The sequence below is a fragment of the Rhinolophus ferrumequinum genome, chromosome 9, assembly GCF_004115265.2.
Source record: "Rhinolophus ferrumequinum isolate MPI-CBG mRhiFer1 chromosome 9, mRhiFer1_v1.p, whole genome shotgun sequence".
Lineage (NCBI taxonomy): Eukaryota > Metazoa > Chordata > Mammalia > Chiroptera > Rhinolophidae > Rhinolophus > Rhinolophus ferrumequinum.
Window position 1 is genome coordinate 39,179,476 of NC_046292.1, and position 27,714 is coordinate 39,207,189.

The 27,714-nt window shown below is 40.7% G+C and overlaps 1 protein-coding gene across 2 annotated transcripts in view; it reads left to right on the top strand.

Annotated features, from left to right (window-relative positions):
- MROH7 (maestro heat like repeat family member 7) overlaps positions 1-27,714 on the top strand; it is a 60,363-nt gene that overhangs the window by 781 nt on the left and 31,868 nt on the right. Inside the window, exons 1-4 of one of the 2 annotated variants that reach the window (XM_033115049.1) lie at positions 17,445-18,675; positions 24,137-24,210; positions 26,413-26,496; positions 27,399-27,478. In XM_033115049.1, the coding sequence (XP_032970940.1) occupies positions 17,445-18,675; positions 24,137-24,210; positions 26,413-26,496; positions 27,399-27,478 (1,469 nt within the window). Of the gene's footprint in view, positions 1-17,444; positions 18,676-24,136; positions 24,211-26,412; positions 26,497-27,398; positions 27,479-27,714 lie in introns of those variants that run through there. The other variant, XM_033115050.1, reaches the window with a different exon arrangement.

Sequence of the window (27,714 nt, forward strand, 5' to 3'; positions counted from 1 at the left end):
CCTCAAAGCCTTGGGTTTATGCATTATAACTGGGCATCAGGAGAGCTGTGTTGTTTTCATTGGTCTCTTCCTTTAGGATAGAGGCCCAAGAGTGGCAGAGGGAATGGGGAATGAGAAATGGAAACACACAGCATCACTGAATGAATCAAACCTTGGAAATCTGTGGGATATTGTAGGGAAAACTGAGTTGAGAGGACCTGAATTTGAATCCTACCTCTGTCACTTGCTGGGGGCTTTGCAAAAATCACTTTAGATCCCTGAACAGTCTAAATTAACATGCCAGTAAATGAGGATAATGATAACCTATCTTGAAGAGTTGTCATTTAGTCATTCATTCCATTACTCCATGAATGTTTTCTGAACCTCCGCTTTGGGTTAAGTACTGTGCCATGTGCAGGGAAAACAGGGGTAACAAGACAGCCAGACACTCATCAAGCTCATTTTCTAGAGTGGAGACATATAAGTAAACAGGACAATCCTCTGATACAGAGTGATCATATGAGGAAGATACCTCACCCATAATTGAGGATCCCAGGAAGACTTCTTGGAGGAGGAGACTCCTAAGATGACATCTAAAATGTGACTATATGTTATCCAGGGGCAGTGATGGAGGTTTAGGTGGGTAGTCTTGGGGAAGTTTATAGGAAGAAGGAAGAATATTTTCAAGTCCCCAAGTCAAGAAGGAGGCCAACACATTTGAGGCACTGGGAGAAGTTGAGAATGGTTTGAGTGTGGAGTACCACTTGGTTGAGAGTGGCTCAAGGATTGGACCAGGGAAGGTGGATGGATGTAGCTGGAGAGATGGAAGGGCCTGTGGGCACAGGGTCCTGGTAAAAGAAGCTCAGACCTCAGACTGAAGATCAGGTGTCTCCACCAGTAGCCTCCTCACCAGCTCTGTGATAATCACTTTGGGGAAGGGAGGTAGGGGTAGAGCCTGATAAAAAGGCTGATTCCTGGGCCCTCTTAGAGCTACACAGTAGATTTTCTGAGAGGGAGGCCCAGGAATCTTTTTAAAAAACATAAGCTCTACCCACACCCCAGAGTCTGGAAACCCAAGAGGAGTCACAGAAGGTGTCTAACAGGGAAATGACATGGTTGGATTTATATGCATTTTTCCTTTATCTGAGGGAATTTTACTTCCCTTTCATTCCTGAAGGATAGTCTTGACAGATAATTTGTGGTTTTCTTTCAGCACCTGAAAAATGTAAATTCACTTTTTTTCTAGCCTCATGATTTCCGATGAGAAATCCACTGTCATTTGATTTGATGTTCCCCTATAGGTAATGCTCTTTGGCTTCTTTACGATTTTTTTTTTTAGTTATCAGAAGTTTAATCATGATGTTCTGGATTTGTTTAGGTTTATCCCATTTGGGATTTTCTCAGCTTTCTGAATCTGTATGTTTATGTCTTTCACTAAATTTGGGAAGTTTTCAGCCATTACTTCTTTGAATATTTTTTTTCAGTATTTTGTTCTCTTCTGGAATTGTGATGATAAGAATGTTAGTTTAGGTACTTTGTTTTGTCCCACAGATCCCTAGACTCTATTTTTTTCAGCCTATTTTCTCTGTTGCTGAAATTAAGTAAATTTTATTGACCTGTCTTTAAGTTCACTGATTTTACCATCATCACCATTCTACTATTGAGCTCATCTAGCAAGTTTTTAAAAAAAAAAAAAAAAAACAGTTATTGTGCTTTTAAATTAACTTCTATTTTAACTCCAGCTATTGTATTTTTAAATAATTTATTTATTTGTTGAGATTTTCTATTTTTCTTTTGTTTCAAGAAGATTTGTAATTGTGAAGCATTTTTATGAATATTTTATTTTTTTAAAAATAGTTTTATTGAAATATAGCTAGCACACAATATTATATTAGTTTCAAGTGTACACAATAGTTATTCAACATTTATATCCTTAAAGAAGTGATCACCATAAGTCCAACAACCACCTGACACCACAACATACAATCACAATATTATTGACTATATTCCCCATGCTGTACATTACATCCCCATGACTTATTTGTTTTAATCCCCCTCACTTTTCCCCCCTTTTGAAATTTTTCAATTACATTTGACATTCAATATTATTTTATATTAATTTCAGGTATATCATGTAGTGTTAGACATTTTTACAATTTGAGAAGTGATTCCCCTGATGAGTCTAGTACCCACCTGGCGTTATACACAGTTATTACCATATTATTGACTACATTCCCTATGCTTTACTTTACATCCCCATGACTATTTTGTAACTACCAATTTGTACTTACTTTTTAATGCCTTCACCTTTTTCACCTTGTCCCCCAATCCTCCTCCCACCTATCACTCCAATAAATCTAGTACCCATCTGACATCATACATAGTTATTACAATATTATTGACTATATTCCTTATGCTATACCTTATATCCCCATAAATACTTTGTAACAACCAATTTGTACTTCTTAATCCCTTTCACTTTTTCTTTTTTTAAAATCTTTTGTTTATCTAAGTGTGTTTTTCCAGGACCCATCAGCTCCAAGTCAATTAGTTGTTTCAATCTAGTTATGGAGGGCACAGCTCACAGTGGCTCATGTGGGGATTGAACTGTCAACCTTGTTGTTAAGAGCACTGCGTTCTAACCAACTGAGCTAACCAGCCGCCCCCCTTTCACTTTTTCACTCATTCCCAAACCCCCTTCCATCTGGCAACCATCAAAATGTTCTCTGTGTCTATTAGTTTGTTTCTGTTTTGTTTGTTTGTTTAATTTGTTCCTTAGATTCCACATATGAGAAAAATCACATTGCATCAGTTTTTTGCTGTCTGACATATTTCACTCAGCACGATAACCTTTAGGTCCGTCCATGCCTCTGCAGATGGTGAGAACCCATTTCCTTCCATGGCCAAGTAATATTCCATTGTATATATCTACCACCTACTCTTTATCCAGCGACAGACACCCAGGCTGCCTCCACATCTTGGCCATTGTAAACAATGCTGTAATGAACATATGGATGCACACGTCCCCTTGAAGTAGCATTTTGGGTTTCTTCAGAAAATTACCCAGAAGTGGGATGACTGGGTCCTTCTTTGTCACTTGTTATAGCCTTTGTTTTAAGGTCTACTTTGTCTGTTATAAATATTGCTACCACAGCTTTTTCTTTTTCTTTTTTGTGTTTCCATTTCCATGAAATATTGTTTTCCCATTGCGTTACTTTCAGAGTGTGTGTCTTTTGATCTGAAATGAGTCTCTTGTTTTCTTATCCATTCAGCCACCCTATCTTTTGATTGGAGCATTTAATCCATTTACATTTAAAGTAATTGTTGATATGTAGTTATTGTTGTTTTAGTATTGATATTTATATATTTTTTAAAGAAGTCCCCCTAACATTCCTTGCAATACTGGTTTGGTGGTGAGGAACTCCTTTAGTTTTTTCTTGTCTGAGAAGCTCTTTAATCTGTCCTTCAATTCTAAATGATAGCTTTACTGGGTAGAGTAATCTTGGTCGTAGGTCCATTCTTTTCATCATTTTGAATGTTTCCTGCCAATCCCTTCTGGCCTGAAAAGTTTCTGTTGCAAAATCAGCTGATAGTCTTATAGGAACTCCCTTTTAAGTAACTAACTGCTTTTCTCTTACTGCTTTAAGATTCTCTCTTTGTCTTTAACCATTGGCATTTTAATTATGATGTGTCTTGGTGTGGGCCTGTTTGGGTTCATCTTGTTTGGGACTCTCTGCACTTCCTGGGCTTGTATATCTATTTCCTTCCCCAGATTAGGGAAGATTGATTGTCTCCATTTTGTTTAGTTCTTTTTCTGGAGCTTTGTTCTGTTCTTTGATTTGGGGAAAGTTTCTTTGTCTCCCCATTTTGGCTGCCTCCCTGTGTTTGTTTCTATGTAGGGCTGCTATGCCTATGGTCTTAATAGAGTGGCCTTATGTAGTAGGTGTCCCGTGGGTCACCAGAGCCAGTTGATCGTTGTGAGGGTTGTGTGTGCCCTCCTGTTATAGTTGAGACTTGATTGTTGTTTTGCATATCAATGGGAGGGATTGACCCTCGGGCTGATTGGTTGTGAGGACTGGCTGTAACTACAGTGGAGGAGATGTTGTGCAGGGGCTGACCCTATAGAGCAGGGTTCACTTTAGCAGGGCTCTGGTGCCTGCCCAGTCTACTTTTTGGGTGTTTTGTCCTTGGAGGTGGCTGGGTGATGCTCCAGCCCAGTCCAAAGTTGGCTACTTAACCTGCCAGCTTTGGGACCTCCTGGGAGGGCACCCACTGCAGGCCAAATTCAGTTGCAGTCTGTGTTCTGCCTGAGGCCACCTGGCATGAGCCACAAAGCAATCCAGAGATGGCTGCCACCCACTCTCTGCTTGGAGGTGACTTGGTAGAGGTCAAGCCACAAACCAAGGCTGGCTGTCACTAGTGCCAGGCTTAGAATTGCTCAGCCATAGTTATGGGACCTGCTGAAGCCAGATGCTGCTTGTTTGGGTTTTGTGAACCTTTGAGAGAACTTAGAAAAGTCTGCATGAGCCAGGGTAGGCTGTTTATATGGAAAAGCCACTGGAAAAGTCTTGGGTTGCCTGAAAGTTGGGTGGGGCATGGTCTCAGGGAATCACTAAGGCGGGGCAGACAAACTGATGGCCAGTTTGGTGGAGACTCAGATGCATCTGCTTGCATCTGCATGCAGGGAGGGGGAGGGCTCAACAGAGAAACAATGGCTTCTACCAGCTCCTCCATCAGGGAGAAAGCTGCCCCTCCAGCTCTCACCCTGCAGCCAGACAATTCAGTTCCTCCCTGAATGTCCCTGGCAACTTTTGAGCCTCTGAGCAGCACTGGAGCTCAAAGCAAGTGAGTCAATCAGCAAGTAAGTTTGTGTGTGGGCTCTCTAAGAGGAGCACTTGGGAGTGCAGCTGCTGTCCATCTCACTCAGCCACAATTTCCACTAGTTTTCACAGCTAGAAGTTATGGGGACTTCTCTCCCCAGCACTGAAACCCTAGGATGGGGAGAGGCTGAGACCCCTCATTCCTCATGGGGGGACTGCCACAGCTGAGATATCCCTCCTGATTTTTAATGGTCACACATGGGTGTGGGACCAGCCCAGTTCATGTCTCTGTCCCTCCTACCAGTCTCAATATGGCTTCTTCTGTAAGTCCGTAGTTGTAGGGCTTTGGTTCAACTAGACTTCAGGTAATTCTCAGTAATGGTTGTTCTGTGGTTAAGTTGCAATTGATGTGGTCCTGAGAGGAGGTAAGCACAGCAGTTGCCTATTTCACTGTTTTGAGTGGAAATCTATGATGACTATTTTAAATCACAAATTCTGACATCTGATTCATCTCAGTGTTGGCATCAGTTGATTATCCTTTCTCAAGATAAGATTTTCCTAGTTTTTGTTATGATGAGTGATTTTGATTGTATCTCTGGCATTTTAGATATTAACTTAAGAGACTTTTTTTCCCAAACTTCTATTTATTTTAAGTGTTTTTCCAGGACTCATTAGCTCCATGTCAAGTAGTTGTTTCAATCTAGTTGTGGAGGACGCAGCTCACAGTGGCCCATGCAGGGATCGAACTAGCAACCCTGGTGTTATATATAACCCTGGAGCATCATGCTATAACCAACTGAGCTAACCGGCTGCCCCTAGAGACTCTTGATTCTATCTAAATCTTCTATTTTAGCAGGCAGTCAAAATGTTAAGGTTTAGAGTATAGGTTCTGGCATACTTATAGACTGTAGTTCCAATAATAGTTTTCAGAGCCTTGGTCTGCTTTGTTTTTTTGGCACTGCTGGGGCTCCTGGTTTATTCCTGTTGGTGCTACCTGTAGGAGCAGACGGTAACTCCACTGGGCCACCTGTTGTTACTGGGGGGGTCACGAGCTGTGGGACTTGGTAAGTTCTCTGCCACTGGCAGAGATGCAGGACTCTACTGAAACTGCCACTACAGATGGATTGGTCTGCCACTGTCCCAGATATGGAGTGGGTATTGGGGCTCCCCATTGGGGCTCTTTTCTCTGTTGGGCTTCCCCTTTCCTGGCCCTTTGGCCAGAGAGAGTAAACTTTTCTTTTTCTTTTTTTATATGTGTGTGTATACTCTTGGTAGACTGTATTGCAGGACTCTCTGGCACCCAGTCTGGGGTATATGGGAAATAAAAAAAGAAAACCTGGGGGAACTCATCTCCATGTCATCCCTCAAGTCCTGAGGTTCCTAGTCAGTTCACTGCCTTCTTTCTAGTTTTCAGAGTCCTTTTATGGTTGTCTGTTGAACTATTTCCAGGATATAGTATTTAGAAGGGAGGAGTAGGGAAAAGTGAATCTATGCCCTTTTGTCTATTACATGCATTTAAAAAATTATGGTACAATACACATAGCATAAAATTTACTATTAGTGACGTTTAGTACCTTCATAATGTTGTACAACCATCACCACTGTCTAGTTCCAGAATATTTTTGTCACTCTAAAAGGAAATCCTGTACCCATTAAACAGTCACTTCCCATGCTCTTTTCCCCTGTCCCCTAGTAACCTTTTCTGTCTGCTTTAATCTGCTTTCAGCCTCTCTAGATTTGATTATTCTAGATAGTTTATATAAATGCAATCAACAACATGTGACTTTTGTGTCTGGCTTCTTTCACTTAGCATAATATTTTCAAAGTTTATTTATGTTTAGCATTTATCTATGTTTAGCATCTTTTTATGCCTGAATAATATTCAATTGTGTGGATATACCACATTTTGCTTATCCATTCACCAGTTGACAAACAATTTGGGTTTTTCCACTTTTGGCTATTGTGCATAGTGCTGCTATGAACATGTGTACAAGTTTTTGTTGAAAAACCAATTTTCAATTTTTTGGGGTATATAACTAGGTGTGGAATTGCTGGATCATATGATAATTCTATGTTTAAATTCTTGAGGAATTACCAAATTGGTTTTTACAGAGGTTACATCATTTTACATTCTTACCATCAGTGTGATTCCAATTTCCCACTTCCCACTTGAGAGTTCTAGTTTCTCTACATCCGTGCCAACACTTGTTACTTTCCATTAAAAAAAAATTATAACCATCCTAACGGGTGTTAAGTACTATCTCATTGTGATTTTGATTTGCATTTCCCTAGTGACTGATGATGTTGACCATCTTTTCATGCGCTTTTTGGCTATTTGTATATCTTTGGAGAAGTGTCATGTTTAAGTTATTTGCCCATTTTTAAATTGGGGTGTTTGTCTTTTTGTTGTTGAGTTGTAAGAGTTCTTTATATATTCCAGATACTAAACTCTTGTCAGATATTATGATTTACAGATATTTTCTCCTATTCTGTAGATTGTGTCTTCACTTCTTCATAGTGTCTTTTGATGTGCAAGTTTTTAATATTAAGTATGTCCAACTAATTTTTTTTTCTGTTGCTTGTGCTTTTGGTGTCATATCTAAGAAACCATTGCCAAAAGGTCATGAAGACTTACTCCTATATTTCCTTCCAAGAGTTTTATAATTTTAATTCTTACATTTAGGCCTTTAAGGTATTTTGATTTAATTTCTAAAGTGTGGGTAAGTGTTGCAAATTCATTCTTTTGCATGTGGATATCAAGTTGTCACACCACCATTTGTTGAAGAGACTATTTTTTCTTCATTAAATAGAGTTGGCATTCTTGTCAAAACTCAGTTGACCATAGATACATGGATTTATTTCTGGATTCTCAATTCTATTCCATATGTCTACCTCTATGCCAGTAACACACTGTTGAATGCAATTTTAAAGGAAGATCTTTGTGGCTCGATTTGGAAAATGGTTTACTGGGTGCAGTCCTGAGACACAGGGACCATTGTTGAGGAAGCAATTCCAAAACCCAGCCCCAAGGTAACGGGAACTTCACTAGGTTCTGGAACTGGTGATGGAGATATAGGAAGATATTTAGGAGCTTTCCTGGAGCAAAAATTATCAGACCAAAATTGGATGTGTAAGGAAGAGAGGAGTCAAGCATAATACTGTTTCTGGCTTGGATGGTGGGGCCAGTTCCTTTCCGTGGAAGAGAATAGGAGGGTCCAATTTGGGGAAAAGATGGCAAGTTCTGGTTTGGACTCTCTAGGTCTGAGATGTCCTAATGCCAGATGTATGTGTGCACACATGTGTCTGTGCACACATACTCACATGAGTACCTGACATTTCAGGCTCATACATCTGATAAATGTGTTCTCAGTGAGGAACCGGAAGATCCCCTGATAGCTCCTCCTCCTGAGAATAGCCGCAAGGGGCTGGAAGGTTTCACTGAGGTGGAGGAGAGATGATGGGAATCAGTCAATGATTCTCTCAGTCTTGGATCGGACTAGCTGTTTTATGGCCATCCTCTGCCCTCCCCATCTGGCGCCCCAGGGCGTTGGAGCAAAGGCCAAAAGGCATGTGTTGCTGTCAAGACAGTAGTGAGCTCCTTTAGCTCCCCTGGGTTCCACCTAAGCCGCTCAAGAACCATCACACTTCTCAATGCACGATGGTCCTTTGGTGGAGGGTAAATGTGTGGTTCCAGTCATTGCCAGGCAGCTCTGAATGCGAGATGGAGAAGGATTAAAGGAACAGGAGAAAGTGGGGGGAGCTCTGCTCTTTTCTCATGGAAGAGTAAGGGTCAGCCAGCGTTGAGATCTGCAGCTCTCTGCCCAGTGAACTGGTATTGTGCATCTGCTGTGTCAGAGGGGTACAGATTATTCTCTTCCACAGCCCAAACCAGTTAGACCTTCCAAATTCCTATTCACTGCTTTAGAGGCTGGACCTGACTCATATTTTTCCAGGTTGAAAATGCCTCCCTTTGATAACTATGGTGTGTGAGTGTGTGTGTGTGTGTGTGTGTGTATGAAGGGAAAAAGGGTGACAAGAGAAGATCCAGGGTTTTTGGAGACTGAACTTTTAAAATAATTTTGAGGCTCCTCTTCAAGTAAAAGAAGACAAAATTGTGACTACAAAATTAAGTACAGTCACTTTGGAAAGGGACTGTGCAAGGAAGGAGTGCTGACATTTTAATTTGCATCAGCTTTAGGGTAATGTTGCTTCTGGTGCTGATGGTAAGTGAACACTTCCTGCTTCTGAGACAGCATGCAAAGCTGGCCACAAACTACTTGCTTAGAATGAAGGTAGAGCCCATTGGTTTCTGCCTTATTCTTCCCAATGCACAACAGGTCTTACTCCTCTCTGCCCACAGTGCTTGGCAGAGAGTAATAGAACAAGTAGCTATCATTTAGAGAAGGCCTTAGGTGGGCCATGTACTCCATGCCAGACTGAAACTACACCCACCCCGGGTAGCAGGCTTTATACTCCCCATATTAGAGATAAGGAAGATGAAGGTCAGAGGGGCAAAGTCTCTTGCCCAAGTTCACCTAACACTAGTAAGAGGGTGAGTTTGGATTTGTACCCAGGATAATATGACTCCAAAGCCAAGCTATAAAGATGCACAGCAAAATTTGTGGAGTTAGTAAATGATTTATTGAATGAGTGCATGAATGAATAATAAATGAACAAGTGATGAAATCAGTTCGTGTAAGAATGGATGGGCAAATGAAGAAGAGATAAAAAGATGACATAACAAGCTCATTTATGGAACATTTACTGTGTACCAGGTGCTGTGCTCGACTCTTATGGATCTTATTGTCTAGTGAGGAAACCAGATATTTTGTGCCAAGAAAGGGGAAGTAGACCGGATGCCTTGGGAACTTACAAGTGGACCTCACCTGTCTGGGGCACCTAGAAGGCTCTTAACATTTGAGCTGAAATTTGAAGTGGTGAAGCTGTAGGTGTTAGTCAGGGAAGGAGGCTAGAGAAAGGAGGTGCCTGACCTGTGCAAGGTCCAGACCTTACCTAGGAGCCTGGCTCTTTGGAGGAACTCAAAGGAGCTGAGGGGATGATGGAATGGAATGGAATGGGGAAGGGAGTATGGAGTGGCAAGAAGGGTGAAAAGGGAGTTGGGGCCAGACACAGAATAGCCTTTGGATTCTGCTAGGGATTGAGGACACTGTCCTGAAGACAATGGGAAGCCATGGAGGGTAGGCAGACTGGTGGCATAAAGAGATGGTCTTGGCTGACCTAAGGGACAGTGGGCTGGGTGACCTTCCTCTCCTTCACCCCCACTTCCTTAAGAGTATAATGCAGCAATAATATCTAACTTCCGGGACTCTGTGTGTATATGCCTGACCTGTAGACTTTGTTCAGTAAATATTAAAAAAGTAAGTCACTCTTCGCCTGACTTGATCTCCCTCTGTGTCTCCTCACAGGGGTCCACTCCTGATTAAGAACACCATGCATGCAGGTGAGCTGTGGCCCAGGTGTGGGAGTGACACAGGGTGGGGGGATTGGGGAGTTCACCCAGCAGATTGCTGGGTTGAGGCAGAGTTTTAATTTTTAAATTTTTATTTTTAAAATTAGTTATTTGTCTTTTTCAGTTACAGTTGACATTCAATATTATTTTATATTAATTTCAGGTATACAGCATAGTGGTTAGACATTTATATATTTTATGCAGTGATTAGTCTAATACACACCTGGCACTATACATAGTTGTTGAAACATTATTAACTATATTTTCTATGCTGTATTTTACATTCCCCATGACTATTTTGTAACTACCAATATGTACTTCTTAATCCCTTACCCTTTTTCACCCAGCCCCCCAAATCCCTCCCATTTATCACCCCAACAAATCTAATACCCATCTGATATCTTACATAGTTATTACAATATTATTGACTATGTTCTCTGTGCTGTACTTTACATCTCATGTCTGTTTTGTAACTACCAATTTGTATTTCTTAATCCTTTAACCTTTTTCACCCAGCTCCCCAACTCCCCACCCTTCTGATAACCATCAATTTGTTCTCTGTATCTATGAGTTTTTTCTGTTTTGTTCATTTATTTCGTTCTTTAGATTCCACACGTAAGTGAGATCATATGGTATTTCTCTTTCTCAGTCTGACTTGTTTCACTTAGCATAATACCCTCTAGGTCCACCTATGTTGTCACAGATGGTAGGATTTCATTCATTTTTATGGCTGAGTAATATTCCATTGTATATATGTACCACCTCTTCTTTGTCCAATCATCTATTGACAGGCACTTGGTTTGCTTCCATATCTTGGCTATTGTAAATAGTGCTGCAATGAACATAGAGGTGTATGTATCTTTTTTAATTAATGTTTTGGATTTCTTTGGATAAATTGCTAGGTCATAAGGTAGTTCTATTTTTAATTTTTTGAGAAACCTCCAAACCATTTTCCATAGTGGCTGCACCAATTTGCAATCCCACTAACAATGCAAAAAGTTTCCCTTTCCTCTGCATCCTGGCCAACACTTGTTTGTTGATTTATTGATGTAGCCATTCTGACAGGTGTAAGATGATATCTCATTGTGGTTTTAATTTGCATTTCTCTGATGACTGATGACATTGAACATCTTGCCATATGTCTATTGGCCATCTGTATGTTCTCTTTGGAGAAATATCTATTCAGGTCCTCTGCCAATTTTTTAATTGGATTATTTATGTTTTTGGTGTTGAGTTTTATGAGTTCTTTATTAATTTTGGATATTAACCCTTTATCATTGTATCATTGGTGAATGTATCATTGGTGAATATCTTCTCCCATTTAGTATGCTCTCTTTCCATTTTATTGGTGGTTTCCTTTGCTGTGCAAAAGTCTTTTTAGTTTGATATAGTCCATTTGTTTATTTTTTCTTTTGTTTCTCTTGCCTGAGGAGATACATCAGAAAACATATTACTAAGAGCAGTGTCAGAGAGTTTACTGCCTACGTTTTCTTTTAGGAGTTTTATGGTTTTGGGTCTTACATTTAAATCCATTTTGAGTTTATTCTTTTATATGGTGTAAGAAGGTGGTCCAGTTTCATTTTTTTGCATGTATCTGTTCAGTTTTCCCAACACAATTTATTGAATAGACTGTCTTTACCCCACTGTGTTTTTCCCTCCTTTGTCATAGATTAAATGACCACATAGTCATGGGTTTATTTCTGGATTCTATAATCTGTTCCATTGATCTATGTGTCTGTTCTTATGCTAATACCATGCTGTTTTGATTACTATAGACTTGTAGTATAGTTTGTTATCAGGTGACGTGATACCTCCAATTTTGTTCTTTCTCGAGGTTGTTGTGGTTTTCAGGGTCTTTTGTGGTTTCATATAAATTTTAAGGTTGTTTGTTCTAGTTCTGTGAAACATGCCATTGGTATTTTGATAGGGATTGCATTGAATCTATAGATTGCTTTGGGTAGTATGTACATTTTAATTATGTTAGTTCTTCCTATTCATGATCATGGTATATACTTCCATTTTTTTGTGTCTTCTTCAGTTTCTTTGTTCAGTATCTTGTAGTTTTCTGAATATAGGTCTTTTACCACTTCGGTTAAATTTATTCCTAGGTGTTTTTTTTTTTTTAATGTGATTGTAAATGTGATTGTTTTCTTAATTTCTCTTTCTGACCATTCTTTATTGGTGTATACAAATGAATGAATTGATTATTCATCACGACCAAGTGAGGTTTATCCCAGAGGCACAAGGATGGTTCAACATATGCAAATCCATCAATGTGATACATCACATAAACAAAATAAAAGACAAAAATATGATTATATCAACTGATGCAGAAAAAGCATTTGACAAGATACAACATCCATTTATGATTAAAACACTTAATAAAATAGGTATAGAAGGAAGATACCTTAACATAATAAAGGCCATATATGACACCCCTCAGCTAATCTCATAATTAAAGGTGAAAAACTGAAACTCTTTGCTCTACGTTCAGGAACATGACAGGGTTGTCCCCTGTCACCTCTGCTTTTCAACATAATGTTGGAAGTCCTCGCCAGAGCAATCAGGCAAGAGAAAGAAATAAAAGGCATCCAAATTGGGAATGAAGAAGTTAAATTGTCGCTCTTTGCAGATGACATGATGCCATATATAGAAAACCCTAAAGCTCCACCAAAAAGCTATTAGAAACAATGAACGAATACAGTAAAGTTGCCGGCTACAAAATCAATGTACAAAAGCCCATTGCATTCCTATATACTAACAGTGAAATCTCAGAAAAAGAAATAAAAAAAAAACCCCACAATTCCTTCTGCAATTGCAGCAAAAAGAATAAAATACCTAGGAATAAACTTAACCAAGGATGTGAAAGACCTATATGCTAAAAACTATAAGACATTTGTAAAATAAATTGAAGAAGACACAAAGAAATGGAAAGACATTCCATGCTCATGGATTGGAAGAATCAACATAGTTAAAATGGCCATATTACCCAAAGCAATATACAGATTTAATGCAATCCCCATCAAAATCCCAATGGCTTTTTTTTTTTTAAAGAAATAGAACAAAAAATCATCAGATTTGTTTAGAACCACAAAAGACCCCTAATAGCCAAAGCAATCCTAAGAAAAAAGAACAATGCTGGAGGTTATCACACTCCCTGACATTAGCTTGTACTACAGGGCAACGATAATCAAAACAGCATGGTATTGGCAGAAAAACAGACACATAGACCAATGGAATAGAATTGAGAACCCAGAAATAAAACCACATAAATATGGACAGATAATTTTTGACAAAGAAGCAAAAAACATACAATGGAGAAAAGACAGCCTCTTCTATAAATGGTGCTGGCAGAATTGGAAAGCCACGTGCAAAAGAATGAAACTGGACTGCTATCTGTCACCATGTACCAAAATTAATTCAAAATGGATCAAAGACTTAAACATAAGACCAGAAACAATAAACTGCATAGAAAAAAAAATATAGGTACTAAACTTATGGACCTTGGGTTCAAAGAGCATTTTATGAATTTGACTCCAAAGGCAAGGGAAGTAAAAGCTAAAATAAACAAATGGGACTATATCAAACTTTAAAGCTTCTGCACAGCAAAAGAAGCCATCGACAAAACAAAGAGGCAACCAACTGAATGGGAGAAGATTTTTGCAAACAGTGCCTCCAATAAGGGGCTAATATCCAAAATGTACAAGGAACTCATGCAACTCAACAACAAAAAACCAAACAACACAATTGAAAAATGGGCAGAGGACCTGAAGAGACATTTCTCCAAAGAGGACATACAAGTGGCAAATAGACATATGAAAAAATGCTCAACATCACTAATCATCAGAGAAATGCAAATAAAAACCACACTGAGATATCACCTCACCCCAGTTAGAATGGTTATCTCAACAAGACGAATAGTAAGAAGTGTTGGAGAGGCTGTGGAGAAAAAGGAACCCTCATACACTGTTGGTGGGAACGCAGACTGGTGCAGCCGCTACGGAAGGCAGTGTGGAGATTCCTCAAAAAATTACGAATAGAATTACCATATGACCCAGCAATCCCTCTCCTGGGTATCTACCCAAAAAATCTGAAAACATTTATCCATAAAGACTAGTGTGCTCCAATGTTCATTGCAGCTTTGTTTATGGTGGCCAAGACAAGGAAACAACCAAATGTCCTTTGATAGATGAACGGATAAAGAAGTCGTGGTATATATACACAATGGAATACTATTCGATGGTAAGAAAAGATGAAACAGGACCATTTGTGACAACATGGATGGATCTTGAGATAATGCTAAGCAAAATAAGTCAGACAGAAAAAGCACAGAACCATATGATTTCACTGATATCTGGTATGTAAACCAAAAACAACAAAAGAAGAAGACAAACAAATGAGAAACAAAAACTCATTGACACAGACAATAGTTTAGTGGTTATCAGAGGGGAAGGGGGAAGAAGGGTGGTAGAGGAGGGTAAAGGGGATCAAATATATGGTGATGGAAGGAGAACTGACTCTGGGTTGTGAACACACAGTGTGATTTATAGATGATGTAATACAGAATTGTACACCTGAAATCTATGTAACTTTACTAACAATTGTCACCCCAATAAACTTTAATAATAAAAAACTTAAAAAAAAGAATGAATTTCTGAATATTAATTTTTTATCCTGCTACTTTACTGAATTCATTTATCAGTTTTAATAGTTTTTTTTTTTTTGGTGGAATCTTTAGGGTTTTTGATATATATAGTATTAAGTCATCTGCAAATAATGACAATTTTACTTCTTCTTTTCAAATTTGGATGCTCTTATTTCTTTTTCTTGTCTGATTGCTGTGACTAGGACTTCCAATACTATGTTGAATAAAAGTGGTGAAAGTGGCCATCTTTGTCTTGTTCCTGATCTCAAGGGAAACACTTTCAGTTTTTTCCCATTGAGTATGATGTCAGCTGAGGGTTTGTCATTTATAGCCTTTATTATGTTGAGGTATATTTCCTCTATTCCCACTTTACTGAGAGTTTTATTATCGATGGATGCTGGATTTTGTAAAACACTTTTTCTGCACCTATTGATATGATTATATGATTTTTATCTTTCATTTTGTTTATGTGGTGTATTACATTAATTGATTTGTAGGTATTGAACCAACCTTGCATCCCAGGAGTAAATTCAACTTGATCATGGTGTATGATCTTTTTAATGTATTGCTGAATTCAGTTTGCTAATATTTTGTTAAGAATTTTTGCATCTATGTTCATCAGGAATATTAGCCTATAGTTTTCTTTTTAAAAAATGTTTTCATTTGGTTTTGGAATCAGGGTAATGCTGGCCTTGTAAAACGAGCTTAGAGGCTTTCCCTCCTCTTGAATTTTTTGAAATAGTTTGAGGAGAATAGGTGTTAATTCTTCTTTGAATGTTTGGTAAAATTCACCTGTGAAGCCATCCGGTCCAGGACTTTCATTTGTTGGGAGTTTTTTTCTATTACTGGTTCAATTTTGTTAGTAGTAATTGATCGGTTCAGATTTTTTGTTTCTTTTTGATTCAGTTTTGAAAGACTGTATATTTCTAGGAATTTATCCATTTCTTCCAGGTTGACCAATTTATTGGCATATAATCGTTCATAATATTTTCTTATGATTCTTTGTATTTCTGTGGTGTGTCAATTGTCACTTCTCTTTCACTTCTGGTTTTATTTATTTGGGTCCTCTCTCTTTTATTCTTCATAAGTCTGGTTAAAGGTTTATCAATTTTTTTTTTTTAATCTTTTCAAAGAACCAGCTCTTGGTTTCATTGATCTTTGTATTTTTTTTTTAAGACTCTATTTCATTTATTTCCACTCTGATCTTTATTATTTCCTTCCTTCTACTCACTTTGGGCTTTGTTTGCAATTCTTTTTCTAGTTATTTAAAATGTAAATTAAGATTGTTTATTTGAGATTTTTCTTGTTTCTTGAGGTAGGCCTTTATTGCTATGAATTTTCTTTTTAGGATGCTTTCACTGTGTCCTGTAGATTTTGGGTCATTGTGTTTTCATTTTCATTTGTCTCAAGGTACTTTTGGTTTTTTTCCTTGATCTCGTTGTTGAACAATTTACTACTTAGTGGCATGTTATTTAGCCTCTATGTGTTTGTGTATTTTTTAGTTTTTTCTTGTAATTGATTTGTAGTTTCATACCATTGTGGTCAGAGAAGATGCTTGATATGATTTCAATCTTCTTAAATTTATTGAGACTTGTTTTGTGGCCTAACATATGGTCTATCTTGAAAAATGTTCCATGTGCACTTGCAAAGAATGCATATTCTGCTGCTTTGGGGTGAAATGCTTTAAAAATATCAATTAAATTCATCTGGTCTAGTGTGTCATTTAAGGTCACAGTTTTCTTGTTGATTTTCTGTCTGGAAGATCTGTCCATTGGTGCCAATGGGGTGTTAAAGTCCCCTGTTATAGTTGTGTTTCTGTTGATCTCTCCCTTTAGTCAGTCAATATTTCCTTTATATATTTAGGTGTTCCTATGTTGGGTGCATAAATGTTTGCAAGGGTTATATCCTATTATTGGATTGATCCCTTTATCATTATGTAATGTCCCTCTTTATCTCTTCTTATAGACTTTGTTTGATGTAAGTATTGCTACTCCAGCTTTTTGTTGTTTCCATTCGCATGAAATATCTTTTCTATCTCTTTACTCTGAGTCTGTGTGTGTCTTTTGATCCGAAGTGGGTCTCTTGTAGACAGCATATGTATGGATCTTGTGTTCTTATGCATTCAGCTACCCTATCGTCTTTTGATTGGAGCATTTAATTCATTTATATTTAAAGTAATTATTGATAGATACATAGTGATTGCCATTTTATTATTCATATTTATGTTCTTGCCAGTGTGGAGCTCATCTCTAGCAGGTGCTAGACCACTAAATGAGTCATTGGAATGAAGTGTGATGAATATTTTGCCATGTAGGATGGGGCTAGAAAGGCAGGCTGGGCGTGGTCATGGAGGACCTTGTAAGTTACACAAGGGCTTCATCTTAAAGATAGTGGGGAACCATGGAAAGGTTTTAATACATGAGACATGACTGAATTTGCTTTTTTACTCTCTTAGGAGCACAGCAGGGAGCTCAACAGTCGGATACTGGAGAGAAGCGGGCAGTGTCATTGAGAGACCTCCAGACCAGACATGGCTCTGAGTCCAAGGGCTAGTCTGGTCCTCTGTGAAGACCCAAAGATGACACCTAGTCTCACCTCCACTGAAGCACCAAGTATAGGCTCTGGCACCATCTCTGCACCCAACCCAGAAATGAACCTTATTCCTACTTTAAATCCACCCCTGAGTCCTGGCTTGGCTCTTGTTCCAGACCTTAATCCAATACTGAATACTGTCTCTGAGGAGGGCCCTGGCCTAGTGTCTGATATCACCCCCAGACCTGAAGACAGTAGGGCTGTGGCTCCAGCCTCCCTCCAGATCTCCGCTTCCCCCTCTGGTGAAGCCCTGAGTCTGGAGTCGAATCACATCTCAAAGCCTAACTCACAGGGGACCCTATGTCCAGCTTCAAACCTCATTCCAAGCCCTGGCTCGACCGAGGCCCACGGTCTGAGCTTGGGGAACCACTCTGGGCTGAATTCTAAAGAGGCCTTCAACTCCCACTCAAGCAATGTTTTTGATTTGGGTCAGAGCAACTCCAATCCTTCCAGACCTGAACCAAACCCACTTATAAGGTCCTCTTCAAGAGAAGCCCTAGTTCTTGGCCACTGTATCTCCAGGCCAGACTCAAAAACACCCCTTATTTCAGCCTCAAACTCTTCTCTGGATTCCAACTCCAATCAGCTGCTCAGTGCAGACTTAAAAACCATCTCCAAGCTGGACCTGAATGTGGCTCCAGGTTCTTGTGGGACCTTAATCCCAAACACCAGTGAAACCATCACTTTGATTTCACATAACATTTCTAGGTCTGTTTCGAAAGGAGCCTTTGGTGCAGTTTGGAACACGAGTTCCAAGGGAACCATCAATGTGACTTCAGATGGCACTGCCAGGTCTGATTTGAATATGACTGCCACTCAGGCCTCATGTTTGACCCTAGTTCCTGTGTCCAATGATGGTATTAGCCGGCACTCCAGCACCTGTGAACCTGACTCCATGCTTTCTCCACCCTCATGCATGACCCTGATCCTGGGCTCCAATGAGACTCTGAGCCTGGGCTCTAGCCTCATCTTCAGCGACACCTCCACCCTGTCACTGAGCAGCCAGCAGGATTATTCTGAGGACAACACCATCCACACCGTGCCCCTGGAGGAGAATTCGCAGAGCTGGAGTGAGATGGCTGGTGCTGAGATGGGCCAGTTCTCGCTGGGGTTCCCTGCTTGCAACAACACAGAGAAGGATACCAGCGATTTCCAAAGTCTCGCTGAGGGTTAGTACGGCAAGGGCGACAGCCTCAGAGAGGGCACTGTCCTGGAAAAACTCTGCATTCACATGGATAGGGCAGGAAGGGGAGAGGTGAGGTGAGAGGAAGGGAACGACATTCAGTGCACAACGTGCAGTGCATTCATTATACACGAGAGGCCCAGTGCTTCACCTCGGCTGGCGGTGCACGTTGGGATGAGCAACTTAAATCTCTCTGAGCGTCCATTTCCTTCGCTGTAATATCTCCATGATACTTTTATTATGTCCACATTGAAAGTCAACCAACTATATCTTTCTTGCAAAAATGTATGCCTCTTTCTTTCTTGATAAATTTCAGACCTGGCTTTTCAGGTCAAAGTTTGACCAGTGGAGCAGGCAGGCTCTAGGCCCAGCTCACCTCTATTGAGTGTTTGCGGTCTCCACCTGAGCGAAGCCTTGGGGTCTTATCTGGAATCTGCACTCGCTTCCAATATGCAGCAGTTTTGTAAATTAATCTCCCATCAGTTTTTGATGTGAAGATCTTATCTCAATTATTTATATCTCCAAGTGTTTTTGTTTGTTCATAGACCAATACCATATTGCAATTACAAAAATTACGATGGCTTTGCAAATATGTATTCATATCTGGTAGGGTAAGAATCCCTCTTAAAAGTGCTTTTCAAAATTATTCTGAGGACCTCATCATCCAAACCATGCCTTGAAGGCTATTAGTAAACCCTCAATCTTCCATATACATTTTAAAATACGTTTGTCTAGGTTCTCAAAAAATCTTGCTGGCATTTTTATTGGCATGTTATTAATTTATCCATCTATTAAAGTTTTCCTTTGCATATAGGATAAAGCTTTTACTGGAATTAAAAAAATTCTCCATAAAGGTCTATTACATGTTTGATAGGTTAATTCCTAGGTGCTTTATAGTTTTTTATTACTATTACGAATCATATCTTATTTTTGAGTACAATTACTATTTTGTATTGATGATGCTGATAACATAGAGGAACTTGGTTTTTGCAAGTTGATCTTTTTTAAAAACAGCCTTATTTATATCTAACTTTCATACCATACAATTTACCCACTGTAAGTGTACAATTTAATGGTTTTAAAATATATGCAGAGTTGTGCAACCATCACCACAATCAACTTTAGAACATTCTCATCACCCCTAAAAGAAACCCCAAACCTCTTAGATGTCACACTCAACCCACCCCCCCACCCCCAGCCCAAAGCATCCACTAATATATTTTCTGTCTGTATAGAGTCGTCTATTTTGGACATTTCATATATATATGGAATCATACTATGTGTGGTCATTTGTGATTGGCTTCTTTCACTTAGCATAATGTTTTCAAGGTTCATTCATGTTGTAGCATGTATCATGTACTTTACTTTTTTTTATGGCTGAATAATAATATTCTACTGTATGGATATGCCACATTTTGTTTTTTCATCAGTTCATGTACACTTGGGTTGTTTCTACCTTGGCTATTTTGAATAATGCTACTATGTACATTCATGTAAAAATTTTTGTATAGATATGTTTTCATTTCTCTTTTGTGTATACCTAGGAGTAGAATGGCTAGGTCGTATGGTAACCCTATGTTTAATCATTTAAGGAACTGCTAGCCTGTTTTCCAAAGTGGCTGAACTATTTTACACACCTACCAGCAGTGAACAAGGGTTCCAATTTCTCCACATCCTCACCAACACTTGTTATTGTCTTTCTTTTTTATTATAACCATTCTAGTAGGTGTGAAGTATTTCATTGTGGTTTCGATTTGTGTTTCCCCGATGGCTAATGATGTTGAATGACTTTTCATATGCTTATCCACCTCTTATATATCTTTGGAGAAATGTGAATTCAAATCCTTTGCCCATTTAAAATATTGGGTTACATGTCTTTTTATTATGGAGTTATAAGTTTATATATTCGCTATATAAGTCTCTTATCAAATATGTGATTTGTTAATATTTTCTCCTAACCTGTGGGTTGCCTTTTCACATTTTTAATGGTGTCCTTTGAAACACAAACGTTTTTAATTTTGTTGATGTCCAATTTATCAATTTTTTCTTTCATTGTTTGTGTTTATGATGTCATATTTAAGAAATCATTACTTAATACAAAATCATGAAGATTTATGTCTATATTCCTCCTAAGAGTTTTATAATTTAAATTCTTACATTCAGGTCTTTGGTCCATTTTGAGTTGATTTTTGTATATGATATGAAATTGGGTTCCAACTTCATTATTTTACATGTGGATGTCCATTTACCATCGTGATATAATTCACATAACTTACAACTCACCCATTTAAAGTGTGCAGTTCAATGGTTTTTGATGTTACATTATTAACTTTTTAAACATTGTGATAGACTATATGTAACATAAAATTTTCCACTTTGACCATTTTAAGTGTATAATTCAGTGCCTTTAGTCACACACAATATTTTATAACCATTACCACTATTTCTAAAACTTTTCATCATCCCAAACAGAAACTCTAGCTATAAAGCAATAACTTCCATTCCTCTCTCCCCAGTCCCTGGAAAGCTCTAATTTACTTTCTGTCTCTATGAATCTACTTACTCAGGTACCTCATGTAAGTAGAATCATACACTATTTATCCTTTTCTGTCTGATTTATTTCACTGAGCATAATGTTCATTCATGTTGTAGCATGTATCAGTACTTCTTTCCCTTTCATGGTTGAATAGTATTCCAATGTATGTATGTACACATTTTATTTATCCATTTATTCATAAATGGACACTTGGGTTGTTTCCACTTTTTGGCTTTTGGTCAATAATGCTATTATAAACATCAGTGTACAAGTATCTGAATCCTTGCTTTTAATTCCTTTAGATATATACCTAGGAATGGAATTGTTAGGTCATATGGTAATTCTATGTTTAGCTTTTTGAGGAACCACCAAAGTGTTTTCTATAGCACCTGCACCATTTTACATTCCTGCCAGCAATGTACAAGGGTTCCAATTTCTCTACATCGTCACAATTGAAAATAACACTTGTTATTTTCCATTAACTTTTTCTTTTTTTTTTTTTATAATAGCCATTCTGAAGGGTGTGAAGTGATGTCTCTTTGTGGTTTTGATTTGCGTTTCCCTAATGACTAATGATGTTGAGCATCTTTTCATGTGCTGTTGGCCATTTGTGTATCTTCTTTGGAGAACTATCCATTCAAATCCTTTGCCCATTTTTGAATTTGTTTTTTGTTTATTGTTGAGTTGTAGGAGTTCTTTATATATTTTGTATATTAATCCATTATTGGATATATTATTTGCAAATATTTTCTCCCATTCTGTGAGTTGCTTTTTATTCTCTTGATAGTCTCCGTTGACACACAGGTTTTTAAATTTTTTTTTTTTTTTTTTTTTTTTAGATTTTATTGGGGAAGGGGAACAGGACTTTATTGGGGAACAGTGTGTACTTTCAGGCCTTTTTTCCCAAGTCAAGTTGTTGTCCTTTCAATCTTAGTTGTGGAGGGTGTCGTTCAGCTTCAAGTTGTTGTCCTTTCAGTCTTAGTTGTGGAGGGCGCAGCTCAGCTCCAGGTCCAGTTGTCGTTGCTAGTTGCAGGGGGCACAGCCCACCATCCCTTGCGGGAGTCGAACCGGCAACCTTCTGGTTGAGAGGACGCACTGCAACCAACTGAGCCATCCAGGAGCTCAGTGGCAGCTCAGCTCAAGGTGCTGTGTTCAATCTTGGTTGCAGGGGGTGCTGCCCACCATCCCTTGTGGGACTCAAGGAGTTGAACCGGCAACCTTGTGGTTGAGAGCCCACTGGCCCATGTGGGAATCGAACTGGCAGCCTTCGGAGTTAGGAGCATGGAGCTCCAACCGCCTGAGCCACCGGGCCAGCCATGACACTTTTTTTTTATCTAGTCTGTTTTGTTTCCTCAGTCCTCAGCCTTTTCTTGACTTTCATGTCCTTGATACATTTGAAGATTACAGTCCAGCTCTTTTGTATGTTGTGCTTAAGTTTGGGTTTGTCTGATGTTTCCTCATGATCACTTTCATATCGTACATCTTTGGTAAGAATTGAACAGAAGTGATGCTGGCTTCTTCTCATTGCATCCTATCTGGTGGCGTATTGTTTTGATTTGTTCCATTAATGGTGATATTCACTTCGATCACTCGAGTAAGATGGTTGCTGCCAAGGTTCTCTACTGTAAAGTCACTATTTACCCCTTTGTAATAAATATTATGTGGGGAGGTACTTTGAAACTATGTAAATATCCCATTACGTATCAAACTTAATTTGATCATTTACTTATTTATATTAGTATAGACTTGTGTAGTTTCCTAGTTTATGTAATGGGCTATATCATCTGTTGCTACCATTATTGAGTATTGTGATACTCAGACTTTCCCCAATTTGACTAGTGGACTTCCCTTTGAGCAAGCTTTTGTGTCTTTTTCACGTATCCTCATCCTTGTTTTCCGGTATAAGATGTCTCAGGCTCATTCTGTATTTTCCCTGCCCAAGTGCTAGAATCAGCCATTTCTCCAAGGCGCCTTGTCCGTTTTAGTGGAGAATGGTACTTAGAAACCAAGATCTTGTTGCTAGCTGTATTACTACTATTGGGGTGTCTCTGCTTCTCCCTATTAGCTCCAAGCCTCTGGTGGCCACGATGGCCCTGACATTCTATGCTGTCATAGGTCCTCAGGAGGAAAGAGGCATGCTCTCTTAGATAAAGAGCTATATTGGCTCAGCTCAGCCAAGAGCCCATCCCTGGACTAATTACTGTGGCTGGGGGCATGGGACTGTCTTATTGGCCAAGCTTGGTTCCAGGCCCACCCCTATTTGAAGAGGGGTGATGGCTGGGGCTTCAGAATTCAGCTACATGGAATGGGTAACCCATGGGGAAGACAGAAGCTCTTTCACCAAAAGATGAGGAAATCTGGGGCTAACAAAACAGCAGATATCTACTATCACAAATAAGAGTTTAATTATAAATTGTGATAACAGTTGAAAGAAAAGAATAAAATGGTGCCAGAGAGGACCACAGTGGGCCCTCCATTAGCCTGAAGGTCAGGGGAGACCTCTCTGAGGAGTGACAGGCAAGCTGAGACCTGAAGGAGGGGAGCCAGACTTGAGCAAGGGCTTGTGGCAGTGGATTGGCCCAGGCAGAGGAAACTGCCTGTGCAAAGGCTCTGAAGGAGGTCAGTGTGGCCAGAGCATGGTGAGAGAGGGGAGAGCAGCGGGAGACAAGGCTGGTGATGGGTCAGGGGAGACTGACCTGGCAGGTCGTTCAAAGCACTGGCAAAGATGCCGGCTTTATGCTCAGTGAAATGGGGTTCCCACTGAAGGGCTTTCGGGAGGGGAGCTCAGTCTGGCTGCTGGAGGAGTAAGGATTGGAGGGGCCTATTTGGGGAGGAGAGACGGGACTATGGCACTAGGTGTACCATATCTTTATCCTCCCTCTTCTCTCCTCATTGAAACTATGACATGCAGGAGCCTTTGATGAAGTGGCCTCGTGCCTGGTGAACCTGCCAGGGAAGAGAGAGGATGGCAACAAAATGACTCTGGTATGCTTCCTGCCCAAACTCCTGCTGACTTCCTAGGATGCGATCGCCCCACCTCCTCCCCTACTCCCCAGCCCTAACCCCAGCATTCCGTTTCTCTGCCTGACTCTTTCTTTCTCCATAGTGCTCATAGCCTTCTGAGGCACACTATGCTTTACTTATTCATCTTATTTCTTGTTAGTCTCTCCCACTATCATATATTCCCCCACAAATCAGGGATTTTGTCTGTCTTATTCACAGCTATATTCCCAACATCCAGAGCACAGCCTGGCACATCATAGGTGCTCAATACGTTTTTTAAATAGCTGACTGAATTGTGAGAGGGTCTCTAAAGGGGATAGAAAGGCTGGAAAAGGCCTGTTTCAGGACACAGTTCTGACCCAGGTCTTGGCCATGCAGCAGGCCTCGGGAGGCCAGAGAAAGCCAGCCTCAGCAGAACTTGGTGAAACAGTACCTAGCACACAGTAGGGACTCAATAAAATTGGTGAGGGCCAGTGAGGGCAGACTAGACAGGCTGGTGGACATGAGTGTGGCACATGGAGTGTGGGCAACACAGGTTGGTGGACAGAGTCTGGAGGCAGGGAATCTTCCCAGGCTAGGATGCATGGAGAAAGGCCCTGTCCTCAGGCTGCTCAGAGGCGAGCTCTAGTCCCTGGGGCAATGCAGGATGGGGAGAGGGTGACAGGTCTAAGAAGAGGTCTTGCATTTTGGGGGCATCTGTCCTCATCCTATGGCATTTTTCTAGCTGTCCACCTGTTCTTGCCACACTGGCCTTTTTCTCTTTCTCACACATGCCAACCTCATTCTTACCTCAGGGCCTTTGCACTTGCTGTATCTTTTGCCAGAAAGGTTCTTCGCTTCTGTAAGATGGGTGTAATAAAGTTGAAGTGAAGCCTATGTTAGATAATGTGTGCATAGCACTGATCATGGTCCCTGTACAAAAGAGGTTTATTATTGCAACCTCTCAACCAATTTTATTGAGTCCCTACTGTGTGCTAGGTACTGTTTCAGGCACTAGAGATACAACAATGAAGTGACATTCTAGTGGGAGACAGGCAGACCCTCTCTCTAGTTCTTCACATGACTACCTCTTTCTTGTTATTCAGGCTCGGCCCGAAAATTATCTCCTCTGAGAAGCCTTCCCTGACCTAAATTAACCATCCCTCTCTCATCACTTTTGCAGTAGACGTTATCAATTGCTGTTTAACAAACCACCCCCAAAATTAGTGGTTTAAAAGTTCTCTCTAGCTACTGGGGCAGGAAGAATGAGAAGGGCCCAATTTCTTATGATTCTGAAATTTCACTGGGCTCAGTCAGGTAGTTCTTCCGCTTTGCAGCTGTGGCCTGAGATCGCTGGGGGAGGAACGGCTGGCACATCCAAGATGACCCTCATCTTTCAGGGTCTCTCTCTACATGGTATCATCATTCCATGGCAGCTGGGTTCCAGAGGGGGAAAAGCTGCCAGTTCCTTTAAGGGTTAGGCCAGGAACTGGCCTAGCATCACTTCTACAGCGTTCTATGGGTCCAAGAAAGTGGTGAGATGAGCACAGATTCAAGGGGCCATCTGTCCTCTTGATAGGAGGAGTGGGAAAGGACTTACGGCATCTTTAATCCACCACACTTTCCATCAGATTACCTTGTTTTGCTCTCTTTACTATATGAAGTTTGGTTTTTAAACATTTATTTCACCTTTTTCCTCACTTTGCCATAAGATAAGGAGAATGAATAGATTAATTGGACATCGGTTAATGTCTTCACTCTCAGGTAGCACAATGCCTTAATTTGACCAGGATGTGCCCTTAAGAAAGGTAGATGCTAGAAGGCCCTTAAGAGGTATTACTAATGGTGAGGTTTCAGCTTGAGGTGTTGGGACCCTTTCTGTCCCCTCAACTGCTGCCTCTTCTGCCTTCATTGACTGGAGAAGGGGAAGTGTTTCGCAGTCCCTGATATCTGTCCTCCTCCAAATGCTGGCCTGCAGGAGTATCCATCCCCCTGCTGCGACCTTCTCAAATCTCACCCTGCACTTCCACCCTCAAGTTCCCGTTGTGGTTTCTCATTTCTCCTGAGGGTTGCAGGGGTGGGGTGCTGGCAGCTGGGGAGGAGCAGGCTGGCTTGCTTGCAGATGGCAGGTGGCTGATGGGCCTGTAGGGACAGCCCTAGAAAGCTGGGTTCTTACTCATGGCTTTGCCTTCTGTTGCCCCCAAGGTCAAAAATGTCATCACCCTCCAGAAGAGCAAGGATTTGCTGGAAATGGAAGGAGAGAAGAAGACCATGGTGAAGGAGATGATGGTACAGGACCACATGCAGATCAGTGGCATTGGGGTGGGGAAGCGGCAGAAGTCCTTAGTCCACCCACTGATGAGGTGGAAAGAGGACAGATGAGGAGGCAGGACACGGGGATGAGTCTCAGCTCCACCTCTAACTGCCCTCCAGAGGGCGCTTGGGCAGGTCATTTCCCTTCTCTGAGCCTCACTCTTCTCATAGTGGAAATGCCTGTGATAATAGTACCTGTGTCACTGCTTGTTGGGAGGACACAACCCAATGGTTAGTTTATGGTGAAGCATTATGCACCTGGGAGGAGTTATTATTATTTAATACTGGAAATTCCTTCTGGTGGGGTACTTCTGAGAGTTTCCATATCATTTTGCTAAATAGTCACTTCTCAGTTATCCACCAGAATGGGGTGGACAAGGATAACCACTGAATTGTCCAAAATTATATTTACATTTGCCCTTGGTACCTTCATTTAACTAACATTACATTAATTGAGCACCTATTGTGTGTAGGTGCTAGATCAAAAGTGAGTAGTAATTAGGAGAACATTTTTAAAGGAATTCAACAGGATCTCTCTCAAGGGCCTTTCATAGTGTTTTTGCTTCAGGCCAGTCCATGGTTGAAATACACCTCCCCACCACGAGGCTGTGGAAACAGTTGTCACTAAGCTCCACATGTGGGGTGCAGCCAGTTAGGGCGTGGGGTCTTTTTGGTGGCCTTGACCTGACCGCTCAGGATAGGATTGAGCGGTGAGCTGGCTCCTCCCAGTCGAGGCCGGGCAGGTCTTAGAGGTGGGGGTGTTCTGCCCAGGCTGAGGGGTTTCTGCAGCCTGCTCCCGGTGAGGAGGGGTGGCCCTGGCCCTGGTGGTCTGCAGCGGCCTCCACCCCTCACTGGCCCCTCTGCGGTCCCCTGTGCAGAGGCAGATCCAGGAAGAGCCACTGGATTCTCTCTCCAGCTCCGTCCGCCAGCAAGCCATGGAGACCTTGACAAAGCTGAGGTCTCCACAGCCCCTTCCCTATCCTCATCCCCTTCCTTCTTCTCATGGGCTCTGCCTGTCTCTTCTGGGTCCTCTTTGCTGTACCTCCACCCCACTCCTGTGCCTTTTCCTCTCCCCTTGCCCCGTCCCTGCCTGGGTGGTCTGCCTTCCACACTCACTTCCCTCCTCCTCTCCCCTCACCTCCTCTGGTACTTTGTGGATCTGAATCTCAGGCTGAGTCCTGATCCCATCTCCAG